Below are 24,475 nucleotides of genomic sequence, written 5' to 3' on the forward strand. Positions count from 1 at the left end.
TTCTTGTTATAGTGCTTTCTCTCATTTGATACGCCAATAGGTGGCATCAAACGTGCATATGGCGTAGTATTACTATACCATATGCCCGTTTACACATCAGCATTACCTGCATGTACAAACACTCAAACTTTAACTCAAATAAGAGTTTAGCTGTATAACTGAGTGCCAGTATTTACAAAATGTCACAATATGATTTCATTATGCAGAAGTGTACAGCAAGAAGAGTAGATCTCCATGTCAGCTGAGCCAGACTCAAGGATGACACGATGAAGCACACGGTGAAACAGTCTGGCTGTTGACATGATGATCTCATCTCATTCATCCCTCACTTTCTGCCCAGCAGCCTCATCTTGACCTTTCAGTCACATGCTGAAAGACTGAATGAATAAGAGGCTGCTGAGTGAGACCAGACTTTAATCTGTTTGGTCCCGGACTGGACGGTCACTCCATCAGTCTCCCTGTCTGTGTGTTCCAGCGACGTTCCCTCTTTTAACTGTAATCAGAGAGGCGAGTGAAGTGAGGGTTGAGTTGGGACAGAGAGAGCAGAGGAAAGGCAGATCATTCCTTCTCTCTCTCTCTCTCTGGTACTGTCTGTATCTTTAGAGTATGTCTTTGCTGTCACAGATTAGATCACAAGCTGGGGAGCATCCATCCCATCAGCGGATCAATCAGCGTGAGCCGCAGGAGCAGCCCGACGCACACAGGACATATCAATTAGGAGGGAACTGTCTGCGCGCTTGGTGTGTGCCTGTGTGTGAGTGTGTGTGTGTTCAACATCAGCGTGCAAACGTGAATTCATAAAAGGCTGATGTGGTGGTGAGCAAAGCTCTCAGGTCAACAGAACGATTAGGAGGAGGACAAATGAAAGGAAACGCCACATTTTAACACCTTGAAACCTAAAAATGTCATCTTAAAAAATACAATCTTCTGTAGATTACTTTGGCTCATTGAGTTTAAACAGTGCTTATTACAGAGACATTAGGCACGATCAGTTTCTGAATCTTTACTGTTGGTCATATGCCAGTTTCATATAACTATAAAGACACCTGGAGCTTTTGCTCTGTGGAATTGTGGATGAAACATGAGGATGAAATTCAGCACGAAAATGACTGAAATCATGTGTGGGCGAATATGTGCATGTGGATATGTGGACATTAATATATGAGTGTGGTGCTCATGGACAGAGAAAGAACAGTACACAGCTGACTTTCTTTTAAAGATACCCGTGTCTCTACAAGCCTGTGGTCTCGATCTGAGGTCCTCCTTCATATATGATACCTTACAATCAACCTCATATCATATTCTCTTTGTCCGTAGAATAAAAGATAGAACAGATAAAACTCTGTTTGTGTGTGTGTGTGTGTGTGTGTGTGTGTGTGTGCATATGTGGGTGTTATCTATAAGCCAGACAGCACTGCAGGTGAGAGCAGGTGTGTGATTTAAGAAGCATCAAGTTAAGTGAATGTGAGGCCCAATGTGGTCAAGATAGTGGAGCCCTGTCTCTAACATCCGGTATGGGCTGTGCGTGTGTGTAAAGGGAGAACCTTGCACCTGCGGGTACCATCTATTTGATAGAGATGAAGTGGTATGTGGCCATCTAAATACACAGAAGCCCACACCTACACCTACATGCATGGGACAGCCTCTAATCTCAGCCAGTGCCGGGCATCTTTCACTGGGGTAATATATTGTAGTCTCCAGGCTGAGGGGAGTGCAGACAGTGACTCACTTTCGCATAGTGAACCTCTAGAAGCAGCTGTGAAACACTATCAGCTCGTGTCTGCCTGAACAAACAAAAGACTGATTTGTCTTACCAAAGACTTACTGTACGTGTCGTACAAAATTACAACAAAAAAACCCCAAATGTTGTGTATCTAAAACATTCCAAAGTAACTCAGCATTTGAGATCCTCTGCCTGTTGCATTTTCCTATGTAGCTGCATCAGATCCAAGTCAGCTTCACCACATCACCAAATGAAAGCACAGCAATAAACAAACAAGGACATCAAGTGTAAAAGAGAGCAGTGATTCATTAGTATCCTCAAACTATGACACATGAACTGTAATTGAAACTGTGCTTTACTCTCTCTATGTATAATAACATGAATAAAAGGTTGTCAAAAAAACAACAACAAAAAAAAGATACTCAGATGATAACGGAAAACATTTCTAGCGGATTAGACAGTCATTTGTGGCAGAACTGATGCCAGCAGCGACCACCAGATGACATACAACTTCAGACAGTACTGCTGTCGACAGACAGGCAAAGAACCTGATTAACAGCTGAAGTAGCTAATAAAAGAATGCAGCTTTTACCTTATTTAATGACCTCTAAATCATTTCCTTTTGATTTTGTAGTGTCAATCCGCAGTTTGTGTGCTTAGGTTTCCAAAAGCCAGCATTGTGAAAATGAGGCAACTGAGGGCAAAACACTAAAGGGGGATGTCATGCTGGCTCTATCCAGCTGTGGTTTGACATTACTTTCTCAAAGAAAAACCAACAAACTTTGACCTGTTTTTGCTGCAGATCTCACCACTCTTTGACATCCTTCCCCGAATCTCCCTGATACTGGCTACAATCCAGCCAAGTGGTGATGTTTTTGTGAGAAAATATTCCCTCTGCTGCTCTCTCTTCCTTTGCTGGGGACACTTGAAAGGCCCGGTTTACTGCTGCTTTCTCCTTTTATCTGTGCAGACCTGCTGGATCAACAACTGTCCATGCAGAGAGAATATCTCAGCCAGTTCAAAATATTATTTGTGTACATTTTATCAGCCGTGCATAGAATTAAAGCCACAAGTGGATGCATTTAAGTTGAGCATATCATAGTATAACAAAATATATTTAAAGAAGCAGATCCGCTTTTGGATAACGTGTATATTTACTTTCTTAGAGTTAATTATACTGGATAAGTGGATTGATGTATGGATGGATGGATGGATGGATGGATGGATGGATGGATGGATGGATGGATGGATGGATGGATGGATGGATGGATGGATGGATGGATGGACAGGCAATAAATATGAAGCCAATATGAATTGCAAACTACTAAACTGCAAAAAGAGAGGAACTGTTGGCCTTGTTAGCTAACTGTGAATTGTCTCTTGGTTTTTGTAGTTTAAAAAATTGAGTGTTTCAGGTGTTGATGCCTTTTTAAGCATCACTGCAATTATTTTCTGCGAGATTTTGGAATTCTCTGTACAATGCACCCATTTACGTCTTCATTATGGATGGAATTTGCTTACCAAACGTTAGATAATATCTCGACACTGCACTGCTCCATGTAGGATCAAATCTTACAAAAAAATAAAAAAGGCACAGATGCAATGACCAAAATGCAAAATTTCATGCTTTAAAATCGTCTATAGACACATCACAGTAGCTTTGTCTATCTTTTACATAAAGCTGATGGATATGTTATCCAGTCTCATGAGTTTTGGAACTGGTAGTTAGCTTATTACCTTTAGACAGAACTGGCTTATCTGTTTTTATTTGTTTATGTACAGATATTTTCCTAAATGGCCCACTCCATGACATGTTGGTCAGTCACAGGAGCTCGTTCAGTGAGAGACTGAGATTACCGAAAAGCACCACTGAACGACACAGGAAATCATTCCTGCCTGTGGCCATCTCCCTGTACAACGCATCCACTTAACACACTGTTTGCTGCTACAACTACACATGTTTCTTTTCCAAATATTTATTTATAAGTGACTTATGTATGTATGTATGTATATATATGTATATATTGTACTATTCTTAGTTAGCGTATTGTCTGTCTTGTCTTAATGTTGGTTTAAAATGGAGCACTGTAACAAAAAATAATTTCCCCCAGGGATCAATAAAGTATTCTGATTCTGATTCTGAAAATTATTGCTTAAGACAAAAAATATCTAAAAGACTTTAGTTTGATCATTGTCTAAACATTACAGTTACAGATTCTGCTTAAAACTTTTCTCTTTAAAACTGTCAAGCTTTTGGAATTTCTTGATAAATCTGTCCTCATCCTTACACCTATCCCTAGCATCCTCATTGATACCTCCATCAACCTCTCCTCATTTTTCCTACCTGGCAGCTCCATCTTCAACATCCTTTCTCCACTATATCAACTTTCTTGTCTCTTCTAAAATACATATTATGTAACAGATATAAGGTGAAATCACTTTCCCCCCTTTAGAGGCTTGAAGAAGCTACACCATCATCAAAAATATTACCTAAATATTATCTAGCTGATCATTTATTGCGTTCCACCACCACCTTCCTTATTTAGCTTCCCCATACTTGATTCCCTGGTGCAGCTTATGAACTCATGATATGATTTTTACTTACGGTACATGTGCAGGAATTTACTGTAGTCTGGTCAGCGTACAAATCCAATGGAGCATTTTTAATTCACTTAGCAGAGCAAACACATTCATTTACTTAACGCAAATGAGGAGATAATAAACACAGGTAAACCAGTGTGATTTGAGAAACATTAGATAATCAATCATTGTGTGCACATGACAGTTACCGGTGGTCTCAATCCTTCAAAATGACTTTCAAAAACCCAGAATTCCCCATAACACAGATGGTACAAACAAAAACACGGCAAAGCAGCACAAGCTATGAGCAGCCTCTGAGAAGAAGATCAATCACTGTATAAGAGGGACAAGGATAAAACGACATGAGAGAAATGTAACTCAAAGCAAAGCACGCATAAACATGCGCACACGCGCAAACGTGCTTCCAAGCGTGTGTGTTTACGGCTGAGGGCCCAGACGTGGAGGACAAAGCAGCTGCAATCAAACTGCTACAGACACAACAATGAGTCATCCTGGCTGTTGTTCTCCTCAAACAGTCACTGGTGGGAATTCCTGGGAGGCGTCCACAAGTCATATTATTGCGACCACACCTGAGTCAGTCTGCTGGCATAAGTGTAACCAGTAAGCATCTGCTGTAGATCTACTTAAAAACAGGTACAACAATCACGACAAACAGCACAGCACCTGCACATAGCTGTAGTTAATACTTAACACTTTTCTCTTAGTAAACTTTGTTGACTTCTGACTTTTTTTGTGTGGAATATTGCATATTATTTTTGGAAAAAAGAAAGGAAGAGAACGCCAACATGTACAGTGGCTTGCAAAAGTATTCGGCCCCCTTGGACTTTTCCACATTTTGTCACATTACAGCCACAAACATGAATCAATTTTATTGGAATTCCACATGAAAGACCAACACAAAGTGGTGCACACGTGAGAAGTGGAACGAAAATCATACATGATTCCAAACATTTTTTGCAAATAAATAACTGAAAAGTGGGGTGTGTGTAATTATTCAGCCCCCTGAGTCAATACTTTGTAGAACCACCTTTTGCTGAAATTACAGCTGCCAGTCTTTTAGGGTATGTCTCTACCAGCTTTGCACATCTAGAGACTGAAATTCTTGCCCGTTCTTCTTTGCAAAACAGCTCCAGCTCAGTCAGATTAGATGGACAGCGTTTGTGAACAGCAGTTTTCAGATCTTGCCCTGATTCTTGATTGGATTTAGACACCAGACAGGTCAGGGATAAAGTTATTGAGAAATTTAAAGCAGGCTTAGGCTACAAAAAGATTTCCCAAGCCTTGAACATCCCACGGAGCACTGTTCAAGCGATCATTCAGAAATGGAAGGAGTATGGCACAACTGTAAACCTACCAAGACAAAGCCGTCCACCTAAACTCACAGGCCGAACAAGGAGAGCGCTGATCAGAAATGCAGCCAAGAGGCCCATGGTGACTCTGGATGAGCTGCAGAGATCTACAGCTCAGGTGGGGGAATCTGTCCATAGGACAACTATTAGTCGTGCACTGCACAGAGTTGGCCTTTATGGAAGAGTGGCAAGAAGAAAGTCATTGTTAACAGAAAACCAGAAGAAGTCCCGTTTGCAGTTTGCCACAAGCCATGTGGACACTGTAAACATGTGGAAGAAGGTGCTCTGGTCAGATGAGACCAAAATGGAACTTTTTGGCCAAAATGCAAAACGCTATGTGTGGCAGAAAACTAACACTGCACATCACTCTGAACACACCATCCCCACTGTCAAATATGGTGGTGGCAGCATCATGCTCTGGGGGTGCTTCTCTTCAGCAGGGACAGGGAAGCTGGTCAGAGTTGATGGGAAGATGGATGGAGCCAAATACAGGGAAATCTTGGAAGAAAACCTCGTGGAGTCTGCAAAAGACTTGAGACTGGGGCGGAGGTTCACCTTCCAGCAGGACAACGACCCTAAACATAAAGCCAGGGCAACAATGGAATAGTTTAAAACAAAACATATCCATGTGTTAGAATGGCCCAGTCAAAGTCCAGATCTAAATCCAATCAAGAATCTGTGGCAAGATCTGAAAACTGCTGTTCACAAACGCTGTCCATCTAATCTGACTGAGCTGGAGCTGTTTTGCAAAGAAGAATGGGCAAGAATTTCAGTCTCTAGATGTGCAAAGCTGGTAGAGACATACCCTAAAAGACTGGCAGCTGTAATTGCAGCAAAAGGTGGTTCTACAAAGTATTGACTCAGGGGGCTGAAAAATTACACACACCCCACTTTTCAGTTATTTATTTGTAAAAAATGTTTGGAATCATGTATGATTTTCATTCCACTTCTCACGTGTACACCACTTTGTTTTGTTTTTTTTCCACTTTCATGTGGAATTCCAGTAAAATTGATTCATGTTTGTGGCTGTAATGTGACAAAATGTGGAAAAGTTCAAGGGGGCCGAATATTTTTGCAAGCCACTGTATGCAGGGTTTAATGGAAAATCTGATCTGATTACAGAGCACCACCAGCAAGAAGTGAATCATTTCTTTAATTTCCTGGCCTGAGCTGTTGACATCATTACACAAAGACATTACTGAATTTCATATTGATGTTTGAAATTGCAGTACACACCCTCTTTAGCCATAAACTGCAACTTCTGCAGTAAAGAGAGGAAACAGCCCTTAAGTGCAAGAACCAGCTTCAACCTCATCATCTCTGCTGTAAGTTGCAAAATGAAAAAAGCAGAGAGGCCTTCAGAGGTGGAGGACTCATGTAATATGCATAGCCACTAGTCTTTGAGTGTGCCTGTGTGTGAATGTGTGCGTAAATGGTAAATGTGTGTGTGTGTTGGCTGCAGCTTTCATGGCAGAATGATAGAGCAGTATGAAGAGAAGGGAGACAGGCAAGGAATAAGAAACAGATAAACATGTTTTGGACCTGGCGATGGTTCTCCTCTGTCTGACAGATGTGAAAGGACTGCAGCCGTCCAGCAGAACAAATATGGGGGAAAAAATAGAAACAAAGGGGTGCAATTCCCACTTCCCTTCTTCCAATCTCCCTCTGTTCATCTTACCTCCTCTCCTCCATCGACATGTCATTGTTGCTTGCTGCCGTGACACAACTTGGGAAGGCACAACCACATGGTAGGAGACTTTCACTGTGGGTGAGCGTGTGCAGAAGCAGAGATAATCAAAGGGCTTCCAGCTTATACAAAAGATAGGGGAGGTTAATTAGTACTGTAAAGAACATTAATATTGGAGAAAAAAAATCTCAGAAACATGCTCGACACTCTTCCCTCTTGATGAAGAGTAATATCAAAGGACAGAAATGCTTTCAAAGGCCACATTAAAGATACATTAAAAAAACTCTCATAATAATGAACACAAAGCCTACGAGAGGACTTTCCAGTAAATTAAAAAGAAAACTGATGAATTGGACGGGATGAAAGTTCAGTCTTAATTACAGTCCAGCTCTAATTGACTGGTAGACCAATTACTGTGGTTTTTGTGGGTAATGTATCAGTGAGCGAGCAGAGCCAAGTGCTGCCGTGCTCATAATTACAGTAGACATCAGATTAGACCAATGAGTGAGCGTAGCATACACAAATATGCAAACACACGCAGGCTTTGATTCATAAGCACACATTAGGCCGAGTTTATCCATTTGGGTACAATCGCGACAGATGCTGGGATACAGCGGCAGAATGTAATGAATGGATGATTCAAACATGCTGCGTATTAGTAAATGCTTTGTCAGGCCTGCAGATGAAGTGGTCGTGGAGTGTTTCTCCAGTAAATATTAATTGTTTTTGTGTAAATATGAATCTGTTCTGTTTAATTAATGAGACTTGAGAGCACAAACTCAGAAGAAAATACCCAGATTGCGGGAGGCGGCGACGGTGACCAGTCGCATTATTGTCAACCTGCAAGCGGCACGCACTCCGGCGTGACAAGACGCACGTCTGTGACTGATATCTGATGTCAGCGCGCGCCGTGAGACGCAGGTTATCGTGCCAACATCACACAGCACCTAAACTGTGTCAGACTAACAGAAGCACGAAACAAAGCAGTGCAAGTGCAGGGTGTACGCCTAATCCACTGCTCTGCTTCTGCTTTTTTATTTAATTTTTGCTAAATCAATGAGAGCCGAAAGCCTCGAGCTGGTCGAGCTGTGATGAAACAGAATGAAACGCCGGCCATTGACAGCAAACGAGCGCGCGGCGTTTTGGGGTCTTGTCTGTTTGCGGTTGTGATAAAGATCTGTTTATTAGGGAGTTAAGATGAAAGGATAAAATATGAAGAACTGGCGTGTTAGAAAAAGAAGCACGGATTCACTGCACACCCACTCTCAGACACACAGAATATAAAATGAGAAGCAAGCAGCCTGAAGGGCGGAGCAGAAAAGCCTCTGACCAGAAACTAAAAACTCCAATTCCTTGAGCAAGGCGCTTGACCGAAAGTTGCTCCCACAGAAATGTAGAAAAGTCAAAGGGATGGGAACGGCTACATTTAGAGCCCGAAGGCATCGGGAAGCTTCAAGAAGGGCAAAGATGATCAAAACAATAAAAAATAAAAGTGTTGGTAATGTTTGCTCTCTAAGAAAAGTTCTGCCACTCAGTCAAAGACATTTTCCAGGAAGAACTCTCTGAATACTAATAGTGACATGAATGATGGTCCAATCATTCTTACTCACGGAGTGATGGAAGAAAAACTCACTAAGCGTAATTTCATTTTTGGAGGAACACATTCTGCTAATAGAGTCTGTCGCTCTAATCCAGCCTGATATGGAAAATGTATTCATCTGTATCGGAGACATGATTGACACCTGGCGCGGGTACCATATGGGCTCCGGCGGCGACAGCGGCACTGAAATAACACAGCAGGTGCTTTGATCAAAGCAACTTCCTATTTTCATCACCACGCTTCTGAGGACATCTGCATAGCGGCTTTGCCCAAGGGAACGCTGATACAGCAAGTCGGGCTTCCTCGGCATCAGCACAATGAAACTTGATGTGTGAATGCGTGTGTGCGTGTGAGAGAGGGAACACACAGGAAAACACACTTCCTTTCCTTCCCCAAGCCGCCAGGGTCAGAGAAAACACTGAAGGACTCTCCCTGATGAGGATGAAGATAAGTGGGCACAGTTTCAGAAGGTTGTACAAAGGGGATCCATAAAGGGAAGTATTCACTGTGCACCATACAGCCTGGGTTATGTGAAGTTTAGCTGCAAATCACAAACTTTTGCCAGCAAAAAGTTGGTCCACAAATGAAAATTTCTAATCTCAAAGTCATTTTTATTCATTCTGCTGCGACTGCAGGATTCATTGATTCATCGGAAAGTGCAGCCATGGTGTCACCGTTTAAATTTAAATACAGTTCTCTAAAGTACTGTGATATAGGCAGATAGTAGAAAAATGGCCCAGTTGTTTCTGCTGTTTTGGTGGAACGCATAAGCTTGAGCATGAGAAAGAAACTCATCCTGAGTCAATGAATATGTGGACCAGGAGCCAATATGATAACAAGCTCAAAAAATTTTAATTCCACAGGCAGATACAGCCTAATGTTCAGGGTTTAGCAACTGATTTGGTTGCAAATTAACAAATATTAGCATGCTGCTAACATCTGAATACTGAGAGACAATTATATGCCGGTGCTACACTGGGAATCTATCCGGTGTTTGCTGAGATAATGTAGTCAGGACCAAAGTGATTCAGAATTACAATCCCTAGAGCCACAAAACTAAGATAAAAATCTATATTTAAATGACTTTTTCTTTAAGTTCGGTTCTCACTGATTGTTGTTAAACTGGCAAAAAAAATGTGTTTTGTGCCAGTATAAACTACAACAACTGCTGCAAAAAATGTCTAAAAAATGCTAAAAACAGCAGAACTATTAGTGTTTTTGTGTTTGGAATGGTTCATGCAATACACTAGTTCCCAATGCATACCTACTTGTGCGGTACTCAAATTGCACATGAAGCATTCTCCAATTATTTGCAACATTTGACTCTGAATGTCAAAACGCTACTTACCAATTATGATATAAAAATTATTGTAGTTAGGACGACAGATTTACACACACTGACACACTAAACAACTCCACAATGCAATTAGTTTGTGGTCTTGCATGCAATGTCTCAAAAACGTAATATACCGCCTATGGCTAGCTATCTAGTGCTGACATCATAATTGATACTGATAATGGAGTCTCCTCCTGGTTCAAATTATTTGGTGGGCCACCTATTTTCCACTATAAAGCCATGGAGGTGACCACTGAGGCCTCAGTCACCCAGGCCTGAACATCAGTCAGCAAAACCATGGCAATAATTTCACATTAGCAACTGCCAGCAACCTCCAGCAACCACATGCCAACTAGCAGCAGAACACACACTTTTCCCTTGCGACTGGTAGTTATCAGGGAGGGGACACCAACAGGAGTTTTAGCAAAAAAATTTTACACTGAGCCCTAGCAACCTCCAACAATCACTTGCAATCCGCCAGGGAATACACATTTTTCCTTGCGACCAGTGGTTGCAAGATGGTTGCCAATACGTCTCTAGCTCTGTGTGACTGAAGACTATATGTAAAAAGTGTTAAGAGCTCCACAGACAATTTTTTAACATTTGAGTACAACAAAAGTGTACATGGAGAGAAAATGACTGCATGCAACTAACTATTGAAGTATGTAGGACTTGAGTTGCAATGCAAGAATAAGGTCTTTTCTTTAGGAAGTCAAATATCAATTATAGTGTTTCTGTAGTTTCTGCCTAAAGTCCTGCCATTTAAAGATACAAATAAGACAAACAAGGCCTCTGGATCCTTTGGATTTACAAACTTCTCATATTTAAAAACCATTACCAGTAATGCCAGACTTTACTTATGGCTCTCCACTTAACTATCGATTGCCATTTCACTCCTTTTATCTCTGCATGTAACAATACGAAAAGCCTGAGCCGTTGCTACTACTCCAGATGGAGCTACACAAACAACTCCAACTGTACAAGTGAGGGAAAAAAACAACACTGTGCTTCATATTTCTTTCAAGAGCAGAAAAAAACAAGCCTTCAGGCATATCCCTTTCAAGTCCTCAACCCACGAAGCTCCCAGAGAGCTGGAAAAGTACCGACTTGCAGTCGAATCAATAAAAACAGGAAAACAATCAATGCAGCAAATAAACTCTTCAGCATGTTTTTATGTAAGGACATAATGTAAATGATCTCCATATGTTAATATGGCTATAACCCTGCAGGGAAACAGCTGAGATTAAGCTCGTAGTGAGTGCTTGCACACTCACCCGGGTGTGACATGTCTTCAGCCCTGAACAGATAACGGCACTGCGAGAATCTGTCTGAACCCTGTAGCATGACGAACCCCCAACCCAGCCCTCAGCTGCCTCTGAGTCTGAGCAAAATAAACCAGTATTACCAACAAAGATTAAGGTAAAGGTTCTGTTACTAAGAGGTTTACAATTATACAACAATTATAAGAAAAACATGAATATAACACACAATAAAAAGGATGAGTTTGCGCACGCCTTCCTCTCTAATCATCCTCAATGCAAACATACAGAGCGCATCGAAGGAGCCGTCCAATTCGATGGATCCTGACCACTAAGAAGAACAGACCGATAAAATATGCATGACAGGAGAAAAGGCTCCCTGCCGTAGCGCACAGAAACTTTCTGCCTCCCTCTCTCTGAGCGTAAAACATTGATGGCAGCAGTGCTCGGCGGTGCAGCAGCTGAACCGCTGTATTGAATGCTGAGCTGAACCATTGGAGGGTTAGCAAGTTCACATCTAATTCTGGACTGCACCCACAGGACCACTGGGCTGTAAAAGGAAAGAGCTGGGCAGTTTTGCCTCGAAAAAAGGCTTTTCCTGGTTTAACCAAGGCAGTCATGTATGTGTGTGAGTATTCAGAGTATAAAGTTTGCGCGTGTGTGTGTGTGTGTGTGTGTGTGTGTGTGTGTGTGTGTGTGTGTGTGTGTGTGTGTGTGTGTGTGTAAGCAGTACCAGGCAAAACTTCTAGCTTAGGCTTCTTAGCTATTTAGGGGCTAACTGTGTTAAGCTCTTCAAGATACCTGGAACAACCTGACTGAAAAGTGAATTTAAAAACTTTGATTTACTTTTAATGTGAAAACTTCAAAGGTCTTTTATAGCGTACTCTGGGGCCTGGATCTCCTCCATACCTGCTTCATACCCTGGAGGACGGGGCTATGGCTCCCCACACTCCCTAGCAGATCGTTACATGGAGAAACCTTTGGAATACAAGCATGCTGATCCACACAGGTATGCACACGGGTGTTCACACGGGTGTTCACACGGGTGTTCACATGGGTATTCACAGATGCGGACTACACCTTTCTTGGCTGCTGCCTCAAAGCACATTGTGCGCTGTCTATCTTGCGTGCTGCACAATATCGTTTATTATTTAGTATCTACTGTTATCTACTGCTAGCTAGTTTATTGTGATGGTGCTGTATTTATTATGTTGCTCTTTTTTTGTTTGCTTTCTCTTCTGTTTTTTTTCTCCATACAGGTGATCCAGGTGTTTTGTTTGTTTTTCTTTCTTTCTTCCCCCCTTCTCATGTCTCTTCTCCCCTTTGGTTTTCTTTCTCTCCCTCTCTTTCTGTCATTCTTTCTCCCTGTCCTATCCCCCAGTCATGTCTGTCCCGTTTGTAGCAACTGAAAATAAAATAAATTCATAATTATAATAAAGGTCAATCAAATGGACCAATATGGCAAGGCCATGATGATCCACTTGGTAAAATAAATCCGCTTGGCATCTTTCTTGGCCTTAAGACAACAATTCTGATGGCTAAAGATCCAAACGGGACAAAAAAAAAGAAAGAAGTTTCACATTTTAAAGAATACATCTTCCCAATACAAACACACCTACACTGCCAAACTTTATAGTAACTGTAGACAAATCTCCACATGGTGAGTTTCTCTTTATAAAATCAATCCAGTTGCACTTCATAACTGCAAGTTCCCTGCAGCTATGAGCTTTTATTTCTAACTGCAGGGAACTTGTGCATAATATAATGAACCCCTGGTCTGCTGCATTGATACTAACTATTGTTGTAACTATTTAAACACGTCACAGTAGTGTAACTTCTTTCCCTTCCGTGTGCCCCACTCCTAATCCCAGCTACTGCTATCTGCTGAACCGAGTATATTTAAGTGCACAGTGTGAAGGGTTTAATGACTAACCGAGTTCTGCTGTCACAGAAAGTTTTCAGGGCTGAGCTGTAACAGCATTTCTTGAGTTATGACAAAGAGTTCCATTATTTGTGGTGATAGCCACAATTTCCTGCTGCTAAGTGCCTCGACAAGGCTCATGCTACGGAGAGTGCATTATGTTCCGGTGACAAACAGCAACTTTAGATTTTTTTTCACCAGGCTCACTCAGACATCGAAGATTTTCAGTTTTTAATAATATGAATGTCAGCAAATTATTTTTCCCACTTTTGCAAAGGAAAACATGACAACCCTGTGTTGCACCACTAAAGGGACAACACATTTACTTATAATTTATTGCTTGTCATGTTGCTCAAAGCTATTGCACAGTGCTAGCTAACTTTAACCTAAACTGCACGTCTACAACATGCTTAACATTTAATATAAAATTGGATATGTTCATGGTTTAAGTGTTTTAAGTGACAACGGACAAGACAAGCTCACACCTGGCAGTATAGGTGGAAGCTTTTGTTATTTTGTTACAGATCTAATAGAAATAACACCAAGGTTTGTCTCAAAACTTTGTGTTTTACTTTTGGTCTCATCTTTCATTTATTCATCATATTCTTGCTTTACGTCTGGTGATTCTACACATGCAGTTGTTACACCACCTTCCCGCCTTCATTCCAATGTCATTTAAATGCAGACTTTATAATCACTGCCCAAATAACTATTTGGAGGTGCTGTCAAGATGGTCGCCAAGTGGAAAGACTTCCTTCAAGAAGGACTTTGCCGATAGCGATCAGGGAAATCTATCCTGTTCCATTGGGGCAATCAAGTTTTCATTTTCCCTTATAGCATCATGGCTTAGGACCATACCACCCTGAACAGGGCAACCTCGTCTGCTCTCAGAAGCTGAGCAGGTCAGGTCTCGTTAGTACTTGGGAATACCCGGTGCTTTAGGTGCTTAGAGCCTGCAGGGGCTCAGGTTGAACAGTGGGTCATCTACCATCGGAATGGCAGTGGATTAATCCCTGATTCCTTCAGTCTGCATTCCGAAGTACCCTTGGGCAAGAAAGTGAACCCCTGATGTATCCATGTGAGTGTGTGTGTGAAAGTTAGAAAGCGCTTAGGCATAGATAAAAACATTGTATGACTGTCTGTGTGATCGGATAAATGAGACTTGTATTAACAAAGTATTTTGGGTGCTCAAACAAGTAGAAAGGCACTACATAAATACCAGTCCATTAACCATTTACATGGTGAAAGCAACACTCATAGACAATCTAAACATTAGACAATGCAAAACATCAAAGGCATGCAATTTTTTAAATGGCATAATCACATCAGTTTATATATCATCTACACATTTCATCCATCAAATACATCCTTGCTATCTATTCTGCTCCATTAGTTTGCACTCTATCTAATGTTGCTTTAATGAAACATGAAACACCTCTTCTAAGTGACTAAAGCTCAAATCAGAATCAGAATCAGAATCAGAAAGGGTTTTATTGCCAAATGTTGAGCAGGTTTACAACATTAGCAAATTGCTGCGGTGCTTCAGTGCAAACATACTGTCATAAATTACGCTTAAATAGACATGAAAAAATAAAAATGAGAATAAGAATTAAAAGTGCTAAGTAGATAGATAGATATATACATGATATATACATGAGTGCAGGCGGTGATCAGTGCCAAACATGGAATGATGCAGTGAACACAGCGTAGGGTCATGTGTTAGTGGTGGGAACAGTCATACGGTTATTGTTCATGTGTTCAACAGCAGAGGGGAAGAAACTGTTCTTGTGGCGAGAGGTTCTGGTGCGAATGGACCGGAGCCTCCTGCCTGAGGGGAGCAGGTCAAACAGACTGTGCCCAGGGTGAGAAGGGTCAGCTGAGATCCGAGCTGCACGCCCCAGTGTCCTGGAGGTGTACAGGTCCTGCAGAGATGGGAGTCTGCAGCCAATCACCTTCTCAGCAGAGCGCACAACACGCTGCAGTCTCTGTTTGTCCCTGATAGTGGCTCCAGCATACCACACGGTGATGGAGGAGGTGAGGATGGACTCGATGATTGCAGTGTAGAACTGCATCATCGTCCGTGTTGGCAGGTTGAATTTCTTCAGCTGCCTCAGGAAGGACATCCTCTGCTGGGCTTTCTTGATGACGGAGGTGATGGTGGGCTCCCACTTCAGGTCCTGGGTGATGGTGGTACCCAGGAAGCGGAATGAGTCCACAGAGGTGATGGGGGTGTCAGTCAGGATGATGGGGGGGAGTGGGGCTGTGTGCTTCCTGAAGTCCACAATAATCTCCACTGTCTTCTGGGCATTCAGCACCAGGTTGTTGTGGCTGCACCAGGACACCAGACGTTCAACCTCCCTCCTGTAGGCAGACTCATCCCTGTCCGAGATGAGTCCAATAACGGTGGTGTCATCTGCAAACTTGATTAGCTTGACAGACTGGTGGGTGGAGGTGCAGCAGTTGGTATACAGGGAGAAGAGCAGGGGAGAAAGAACACAGCCCTGAGGGGAGCCGGTGCTGATGGTCCAGGAGTCCGAGACATTCTTTCCCAGCCTCACATGCTGCTTCCTGTCCGACAGGAAGTCAGTGATCCACCGGCAGATGGGATCAGGCACATTCATCTGGGAAAGCTTGCCTCGGAGATGGTCTGGAAGGATGGTGTTGAAGGCAGAGCTGAAGTCCACAAACAGGATCCTGGCGTAGGTTCCTGGGGAGTCCAGATGCTGCAGGATGAAGTGTAGGGCCATGTTGATGGCGTCGTCTACAGACCTGTTGGCTCTGTATGCAAACTGCAGGGGGTCCAGGAGGGGGGCCGTGAGGGTCTTGAGATAGGAGAGAACCAGGCGCTCAAAAGACTTCATGACCACAGATGTCAGAGCCACGGGTCTGTAGTCATTTAGTCCAGTGATCCTAGGTTTCTTGGGGACAGGGATTATGGTGGAGGACTTGAAGCAGGCAGGCACATGACATGCCTGCAGTGAGGAGTTGAAAATGCCAGAAAACACTGGGGCCAGCTCGTTTGCACAGTGTCTGAGGGTGGCAGGAGACACGCCGTCTGGGCCGGGAGCTTTCCGAGCATTCAGACTCTTAAACTGCTTCCTCACACCTGCTTCATGAATATGAAGAGTTGTGGTGGGAGGAGGTGGTGTGAAATCCTCTTTTGTGTGGGGTGAGGAGGGGGGTGTTGTAGGTGAAGTGTTTGAAGGTGGTGATGGCTCTATGGAGGGGGGAGAGGTGGGGGAATGAGTGTCCAAAGTGCCTCTATTGTTGGGGCCGTTGGAGGTGTGAAGGCTGCCTGATGACTCGTCAAAACGGCAGTAAAAGTTGAGTCATTCTCTGAGATCTGCTGCTGCATCTTCTCAGAGTGCTGATGTTTAGCAACGTCCACTTCTTTAGTGAACCTGTACTTGGCCTCTCTGTAGCAGTCCCTGTCTCCGCTTCTGAACGCCTTTCTCTTTTCCAGCCACAGCTTTTTGAGTTTAGGAGTATATCAGGGTTTGTCGTTGTTATAACTCACCCTGGTGCGTGATGGCACAATGCTGTCCTCACAGAAGTGGATATAGGAGGTGACAGTGTCCGTAAACTCGTCCAAGCTGTTAGAAGCAGCCTTCATTGTGTCCCAGTCTGTAGACTCCAAACACGTGCGAAGCTCCTCCACAGCCTTGTTGCTCCACAGTTTTTTGGTCCTCACGACAGGTTTGGAGAGCTTCAGCCTCTGTCTGTACGCGGGGATTAGGTGGATCATGACGTGGTCAGAATCTTTGTATATTCACACCTTACTCTAATCCATTCCAATCAACTCTGAACTAAGTAGTGATGAGCAAAATGTTCTCCACTTCTTTTGACTCAGTTACTTTCAGCACCCCAAAATATAGTAACACAGCACAACATGTGGATGTTGACATTTCCACTGTCTGTCACAGTCACTATAGAAAACATGGGGATCAAAACAGGTTTCACTTCTTGCTGGAAGGAGAAAGGTGACAAAGAGAATCTTGCCAGCAGTTCATTTCTTCCAATCTGCGAGAAAACTCACACCGTCAAAAGCCAAACTGATGATATGCACACCACAAAGAAAACCATTGTTCTTAATCTGCTTGCTACATTTTATCAGCCCACTTTGATAGCACTCTCTCAACACTTACACACATACTTGTAGTGCTGGGAAAACAAACACTCTTCTGATCTACCCTCCTCGGGGCTTTGTGGGCTCTGTGAAACCTCTGTCTATCTAGACAAGAGTCAACCTGGAAACGGAACAAAGACCCAGCTCCTCACTTCGCATTGTTATTTAGCAAAAGCTGTAGCTATAATAGACACACAGAACTGGATTACACACACACACACATGAAAAAACACGCACCAGAGGCTTGCCAAAGACTCATTCTCATTTTCCCAAAGCAACATTGATCTGATACTGGAGTCAGACAGAGAGGTATGAGAGTCTGGCTGTAAGCAATAAGAACCACTTTAAACACATCATTAACCATAGCCTGTGAAAGTCCACCTTTGTCAATAAAGATTTAACCTGGCCAATGAATCTAGTCTCTAATTATGCTTAGTTAAATGCCACTTGCAGGGTTCTAAATAAGCTATAGATGAGGACAAAGTTTATGTAAATAAATAAGAGGAGACAAAAAGTAACAATCAAGGGTTTGTGCATCTGAACAGAGTGGGTAGGGGCAACTCAAGCCCTAAGTTTTTACATATAATGTCAGAAAACAGGTAAGGACACCTGTAGTCGCCCTTTCTCAGAAAAGGAAACAGTTCTCAACAGTGGAAACGCTGTGTTTGTAGAAAGTAGAGGAGGCACTAGCAAACTCTGCCACTGACCAAAACAATCACTGCTGGCAAACTGGAAATACTCCAGGAAATACTCACCGACAGGGAATACTCCTTTTTTCCCTAGTGACCAGTGGTTGCCAGGTAATCCCAAATCAGTCTGTAATCCTGTGTAAATGGGGCTAAGGAAGCTTGCAAGAATTGACTGATGAATTAGTACTCCACCCCGTGGTCACGTCCAGCCACATCAAGATGGAGGTCATAATGATACCTCCATCTTTTATATACAGTCTATGACTATTACACACGATGCTCAATCTCACGTCACATGTAGAACTTTCAGCATGGTCACCTCCCTAATATGGTGTGTGTACACCAGCGGTCCCCAACCTTTTTTGCACCATGGACCGGTTTATGCCCGACAATATTTTCACGGACCGGCCTTTAAGGTGTCACGGATAAATACAACAAAATAAAACTAGTACCGGTACCGAAAAAAAGAAGATTTATTCATAACACACCTGAAAAGACCCAGGAAAACCGAGTTAACGATAAAAACGATAACAAAATAACGCTGAAAACCGATAAAAACGCTGAAAACCATACATTTCACACCTGAGCCTCAACTCTTGCGGCCCGATACCAAACGACTCACGGACCGGTACCGGTCCGAGGCCCGGGGGTTGGGGACCGCTGGTGTACACAGAATTACTGCATCAAATACTGTTTATTTTTAAAACCAGGAGAGGCACAGTAAGCGTCTTCCACATATTAGAGCCGGTCTAACGCACAAATGAGGAATTACACTGCTGTAAATAAAGCACACATGAACCGTATCGTCTAATACAACTGCAGAAAAATGCTTCACCTTTTGTACCACATGCCATTAAAATGGTCCAATGCGCAAAGCAAGAAGTGTGAAGGCCAGTACTAAGCAGCGACATCAGCCGTGGTGTGTTATTGGTTTATTAAGCTCAAGTGCCGACTGCTCTCTGTTTACGGGACCACTTCTCCGTTAGAGGGAAACCAGCGGCCTGATAAGTCACATGTAGCTCTGAACCAATGACCTGTGTTAAGGAGGCATAATTGTCTTTTTACCGCAGGCTCTAAATCCATCCTCGCCTTCATCTCACTCGCTTAGTCCCTCCATGCGGACTGTTGTTGCCTAGCTGCAGCTGTCCTCAAGTTGTGTCTTTTTTTTGCTCTTGTTTTTGACTGATGGGCAAGTTCAGCTGTTTATTTGTATTTTTTATATAGAATCCCAGTAACAGGCAGTGCTATTAGAATGCATCTAATAGTCTAATAGAGCATAGAAGGATGTCTTACAGCATGAAGCAAAAAACTGAAATCAGTTCAATTAAAAATATTTTTTTCATCATCTTTCATAAGTAGGTAATCTCTTATCTCAAAAATTATACATTTATGGATCGGTATGTATGTATGCGATTGTGCCTTGTGTCTTCACGTCTCTACCGACCTGCAGCCATTTGCATGTATCCAGCCAGGGTGCAGATCCTTCTCTCACATCCTCCACTGGGCAGGAAGATGGTGATGATGGCCAACAGGGAGCTGACAGCCAGCAGAGCACAGCCTCCCGAACACAGCACCGCACTGGTCTGAGGAAAAACACAAACACAGGACAATTTCATTTTATCTCCACCGATTCGCCCGCAAGTACTCTGAGCACCACGTCGATAAACCCACATTTTGAGCAGCGGGAGCAAATGTGGAAAGCTCCTGTCATTACCTCACTGTCAAAGATTTGGAATTTGTTACTAAATTCGAAACCAATCCCCAAAGCCAAAAAGTCTTTACTTTGGTATTGTGTAATCTCACAGTTAATCCCCCACTAACAGGTTATTAGCTCTCTCAGCTGGAAAACAGCAATGCAAGGCCAAACAAGAGGGCACTGTCCTTATTCATTACACCTTCACTTAATCACACACATGCTGAGAGCAGGAGAAGCCAAACAGAGGCAGAAGGCCAACAGAGAGAAGACATTCCTCCACAACTTTTATGATAAACCACAACTAAACTTAGAACAAAAAGTAAGGTGTTTGGTCGATTTTTTTTATGCTTCTTGCCATTAAATCTTATACTGTTGGAAAGCCTGTTTGTTTTCCTTTGATGGTGCCGCATTTGTAAGGAACACATTGAGTATATGGGTTGAGCTCATGAAAACGTTACCAAATCTTCTTTGCCAATGCCAAACAGCTGCTCTTGTTTGGTGTTTTGGCGTCTTGGATTGGATGATTGAAGTCTGAAGCAACGAGAACTATTGGCGAGTTAAACATGTCTTCTTTTAACAAACAGAGGCCTCAGTAGCATGCAGAAGACCCATGCACAGCCACAACAGCCTGGCACCTCCTCCTCATGCTGGTAGCGAGCTTGGTCACACACTGCTGTGGGATGGCGTCCCATTCTTCAACCAGCAGTTGCTGCAAGTCAGCCAATGTGGTTGCGTTGGTCACCCTGGTAAGAACAGCACGTCCAAGCTGATCCCACAAATGTTCAGTGGGGTTGAGGTCAGCACTGCACACAGGCCATTCCATCCTCTCCACTCCCAAATTCTGGAGGTAGTCTCTGATAAACCCCGCTCTGTGGGGGCGAGTGTGGCCATCTTGGAGGATAGAGTTCGGTTCCAAAGCAGATTTGGCAAGTTTTTTATTGGTGCAACCCACATACTCAACTCTGCTGTTCATACCTTACAAAGATGGGCTCATTATAAGGGAAATAAACTGGCTTTCCAACAGTATAAGATTCATTGCCACAAAGCATTGTTACATCAAAGAAATAACTGAGCTAGACAAAATTCCTTCTTTTTGTACTAAGTTTATATAAACATGCATCCTGGGGAATTTGGCTCTTTGTCCTGTGAATGTTTTAACTGTTTTTCACCGGGATCAACTGTGCTCACCTGTCCTCTCCTGCTTCTACTTTTAGAGACTCCTAAAAAGTGGCAGCTAAGTTTAAAAGCCACACAGTGCGTTAGCCCTGAGAGAAAGTGTGTCTGTGTGCGAGTGAGTTCGAACAACCTGTGTGTCTTTGTGGAGTGGTTTGATCTGCATATCCTCTCAAACTGACTCTCGAGGAAGCCCCCACACACCCTCATCAGCACACTTTAAAAGGTGTCCGTCGTCGACAAGCACGGCGCACAGACAGCAGGCTCAAAACAGCGCCACATCAGCGATTAGCATGCGGGCGGGGGCGATCAGAGGGAAATGTCTAACATTCACAGGGGAATTACAGCCCTAAAACACGTGTCATTATGCATGTTCCTGATGTGACTGACGTGAATGGAGGGAGGATGAAAGCGGAGTGATCTCCATGCCCGACAGAAGATTTAATTAGCTTGTTCTGGGTGTTTGGCAGAAAGGGGAGCAGGGAAATACTGAAGTGCTGTAATGTTGGTGGCAATGATGATCATTATTCTTTTGACCTTTATTTGTCCAGGTCTGCAGAGAATATGCGGTCTGCTTCACAAATGGACAGCATACATAAACAGTGCATTTGCACACATTTACATCTGGCTTAGCTTCTTAAGAAGTGTAGGCTAAGTGCCTTGCTCAAGGGCACCTTGAATACAGCTATAAAGCAATAAAAAGGAACTCCCTGAGCAGATAAGTGATTTTATTGCAAATCATTCGGAGGAACATTAAAGGTTTCATTAAATTTAATTTAAAGTCTAATTCCATCATTGTTAAGCCCAGCGACAATATCTCAGTCCTCCAGCAGAGCAGCATCTGGCCACTTAGGTCTTCCTTTGTCATGCACAGCTGCCCAGAGAGCTCCACACAGCACAAACAAGCGTGCAAGCAAATGGAGAAAACCTCCTCACCGGTTTGAGCATTTAAATAAAACACTACAGATACAGAAAAAACAAGCAAACGACTAAATACATAAAGATGGCAAGCCGCTCTGACTGTAATGAGTTCCAAAGCTGTTTGCAGAGGGCACGAAAAAGTGATGAATGACCTGATGTGGCTGGGACACCATTTTTTTTATCCCATAGGCTTGTCTATTCTGAAGATACTGATCTTGGTTATTCATGCTCCTTGGGTATGAATAATTCTTTTTAATGTAATAAACACAATTTTTATTTAAACAGAGTATTAAGGGAGCCTAATCTTACATATTTTAAATACATGGAAAGAAAACTTGTTATTGACTTTAAAGAAGTAGACTAATATATTCTAGCTGCACAATGCTGGGCTGTGAGCACTGATCCCACTAAAGGACATCAGGCCTTCTTTCCACCTTTGTGTCTCCTACAGTTTGGTCAGTAGTCTGCTGAAGGTCATTCTGTAGGCCTCTGGCAGTGCTCCTATTTCTCCTCACACAAAGCAGCAGGTCCTTCTGCTGGGTTTATGCCCTTCTCCAGGCCTGCCCAGCTCTTCTGACAAATGGCAGTCTCCTGGTATTTCCCTCACACTCTTTAGACTGTGCTGGAAAACACAGTAAACCGTCTTCTGACATCTTGTATGGAAGTGCCATCCTAGAGGAGCTGTGGGCTGCCCGTGCAACCTGAATAGGCTGCACGTACTGTCTCATGCCAACGTGTCAACTCGAGTCTAGTTTTTACACACTGAGTTTGGATTTTTAACTGAGTGTGCTGCCTATATAGACAGTGCAGGAGGGAAGCAAGCTGAACCTCTGGGGCTGACTGAGTGAAACTTTAAAAAGTTTTCATAGTTTGTAACCTTCACCATCACGGTTTCTGCACAAAATCAAACATAAATAAACAAATAGACATCATGCATATTCAATCAGACTTTCAATTTGCAAGAGTTTGCTACGGTAATAAATTTAGCATTAATGTAATTTTCTTGTATAATTCCATTCGGTTAGACTACGAGCAGTATGGCCGCCTGTTGGCGACGACTTGAAGAGCTACAGCTTTAAGGAGCTTCTGCAGAGACTACATTTATCCCCTTATGGATTTACTCTTTGATAACTAGGACTGATCAATTCCACCACCCCCTCCGCATGTAAGCAGTCATGTGATCGATAGTTAAGATACAAATACCTAATATACTGTAGATGCTTCTTATATGCCATTAAGACCACAGCTGCTTTTCCTTTTTTCTTAGTTTCTTTATGCCTGCATGTCAGTGAAATAAGAATAGATAATGTGCACTTAAAAATCCAGATAAGGCATTAACTTCGGTGTCCTTTGTTCATCTTCCCCTCTAACCAGAATGATATTCATGTATGCAGGGGAATGTCTCGTTTCTCTCCACTGCTTGATCTCGGCGTGCCCCGTGGGCTCAGAGTGTGCAGCGTACCTCCCACCCTGCTGTTCTCAATTCACTGTGACACTTAGAGGTACATCATGTCTCATATAGGAAAGTACAGACAAAGAGAAGGAGGACAGCCATCAGGTAAGATTTACCTAAACTATAATAGACGAGTTATGAACTCGGAATCATATGAATTAAGTTCGACAACGATAATTATCACAACAAAGAAGTCTAAATGTGTTAACACTGTAAGCTGCAAATCAAGCTTATTTGCGTATTTTCCCCATTTTTCACCAGCTTATTTATCTGCAAGCAGTAATAGATTTATACACATGACATTCTCTGTGTGCCATTTAAACACAGCCCCAGAGACTAATAAAGGCTATCAGAGCACTACAGGGCTATTTTTACAGGAAAACAACCAACATTTCAATTAACGGTGTCCCAATTCATCAAATTCCAACACTGTGTTCATGTGTGAGTGTGCTCTAATGGAAAAAAAATCTATTTTACTTAGAGACAATGCAAAAATATTTAGGAGGCCTGTACTTGAGTCGTTCGGAGCGCAAGTTAATTTAGTAGAAAATGAGCTGCTAAGAGTGCTGGTCTTTTCACTGATTCCTCCTAAATAGATTGTAATTATGTGTGAATAACTGGTCGAGCCACCGCAACAGCTGGAGAGACACGCGGAGGGTTGAAAGAGTGGAAAATTGTGACGAGGGGAAAAATATATATATATTTTGAGCTGAATACAAAATGAGACAAGCAGACATGTCTTAATCTCTTTGTCTTCCACTCTGCTGCACTCTGAAAACTTGTTTTGGAAACTAATCCTCTCAGGATGTTGTGACTCAAGGTGTGCTCAAGCACTCAAGGCGCAACGTCAACGTCACAATCGCAATTAATACAGAGAATAATCCACGAGCGCACCATTTAATCCCACAATGGTCCTAACTGGCCTGCAGCAGCCTCTAATA

At 42.7% G+C, this 24,475-nt stretch overlaps 1 protein-coding gene across 2 annotated transcripts in view; it reads right to left on the reverse strand.

Moving 5' to 3' along the window:
* The window catches only part of lhfpl7 (LHFPL tetraspan subfamily member 7), a 126,542-nt gene that overhangs the window by 69,380 nt on the left and 32,687 nt on the right, over positions 1–24,475 (reverse strand). For both annotated transcript variants that reach the window (XM_026181157.1, XM_026181156.1), the window contains one exon: positions 19,736–19,874. In XM_026181157.1, coding sequence (XP_026036942.1) covers positions 19,736–19,874 — 139 coding nt within the window. The remainder of the gene's footprint in view (positions 1–19,735; positions 19,875–24,475) is intronic.

The sequence above is a fragment of the Astatotilapia calliptera genome, chromosome 10 (assembly GCF_900246225.1).
Source record: "Astatotilapia calliptera chromosome 10, fAstCal1.2, whole genome shotgun sequence".
NCBI classification, from domain to species: Eukaryota; Metazoa; Chordata; class Actinopteri; order Cichliformes; family Cichlidae; genus Astatotilapia; species Astatotilapia calliptera.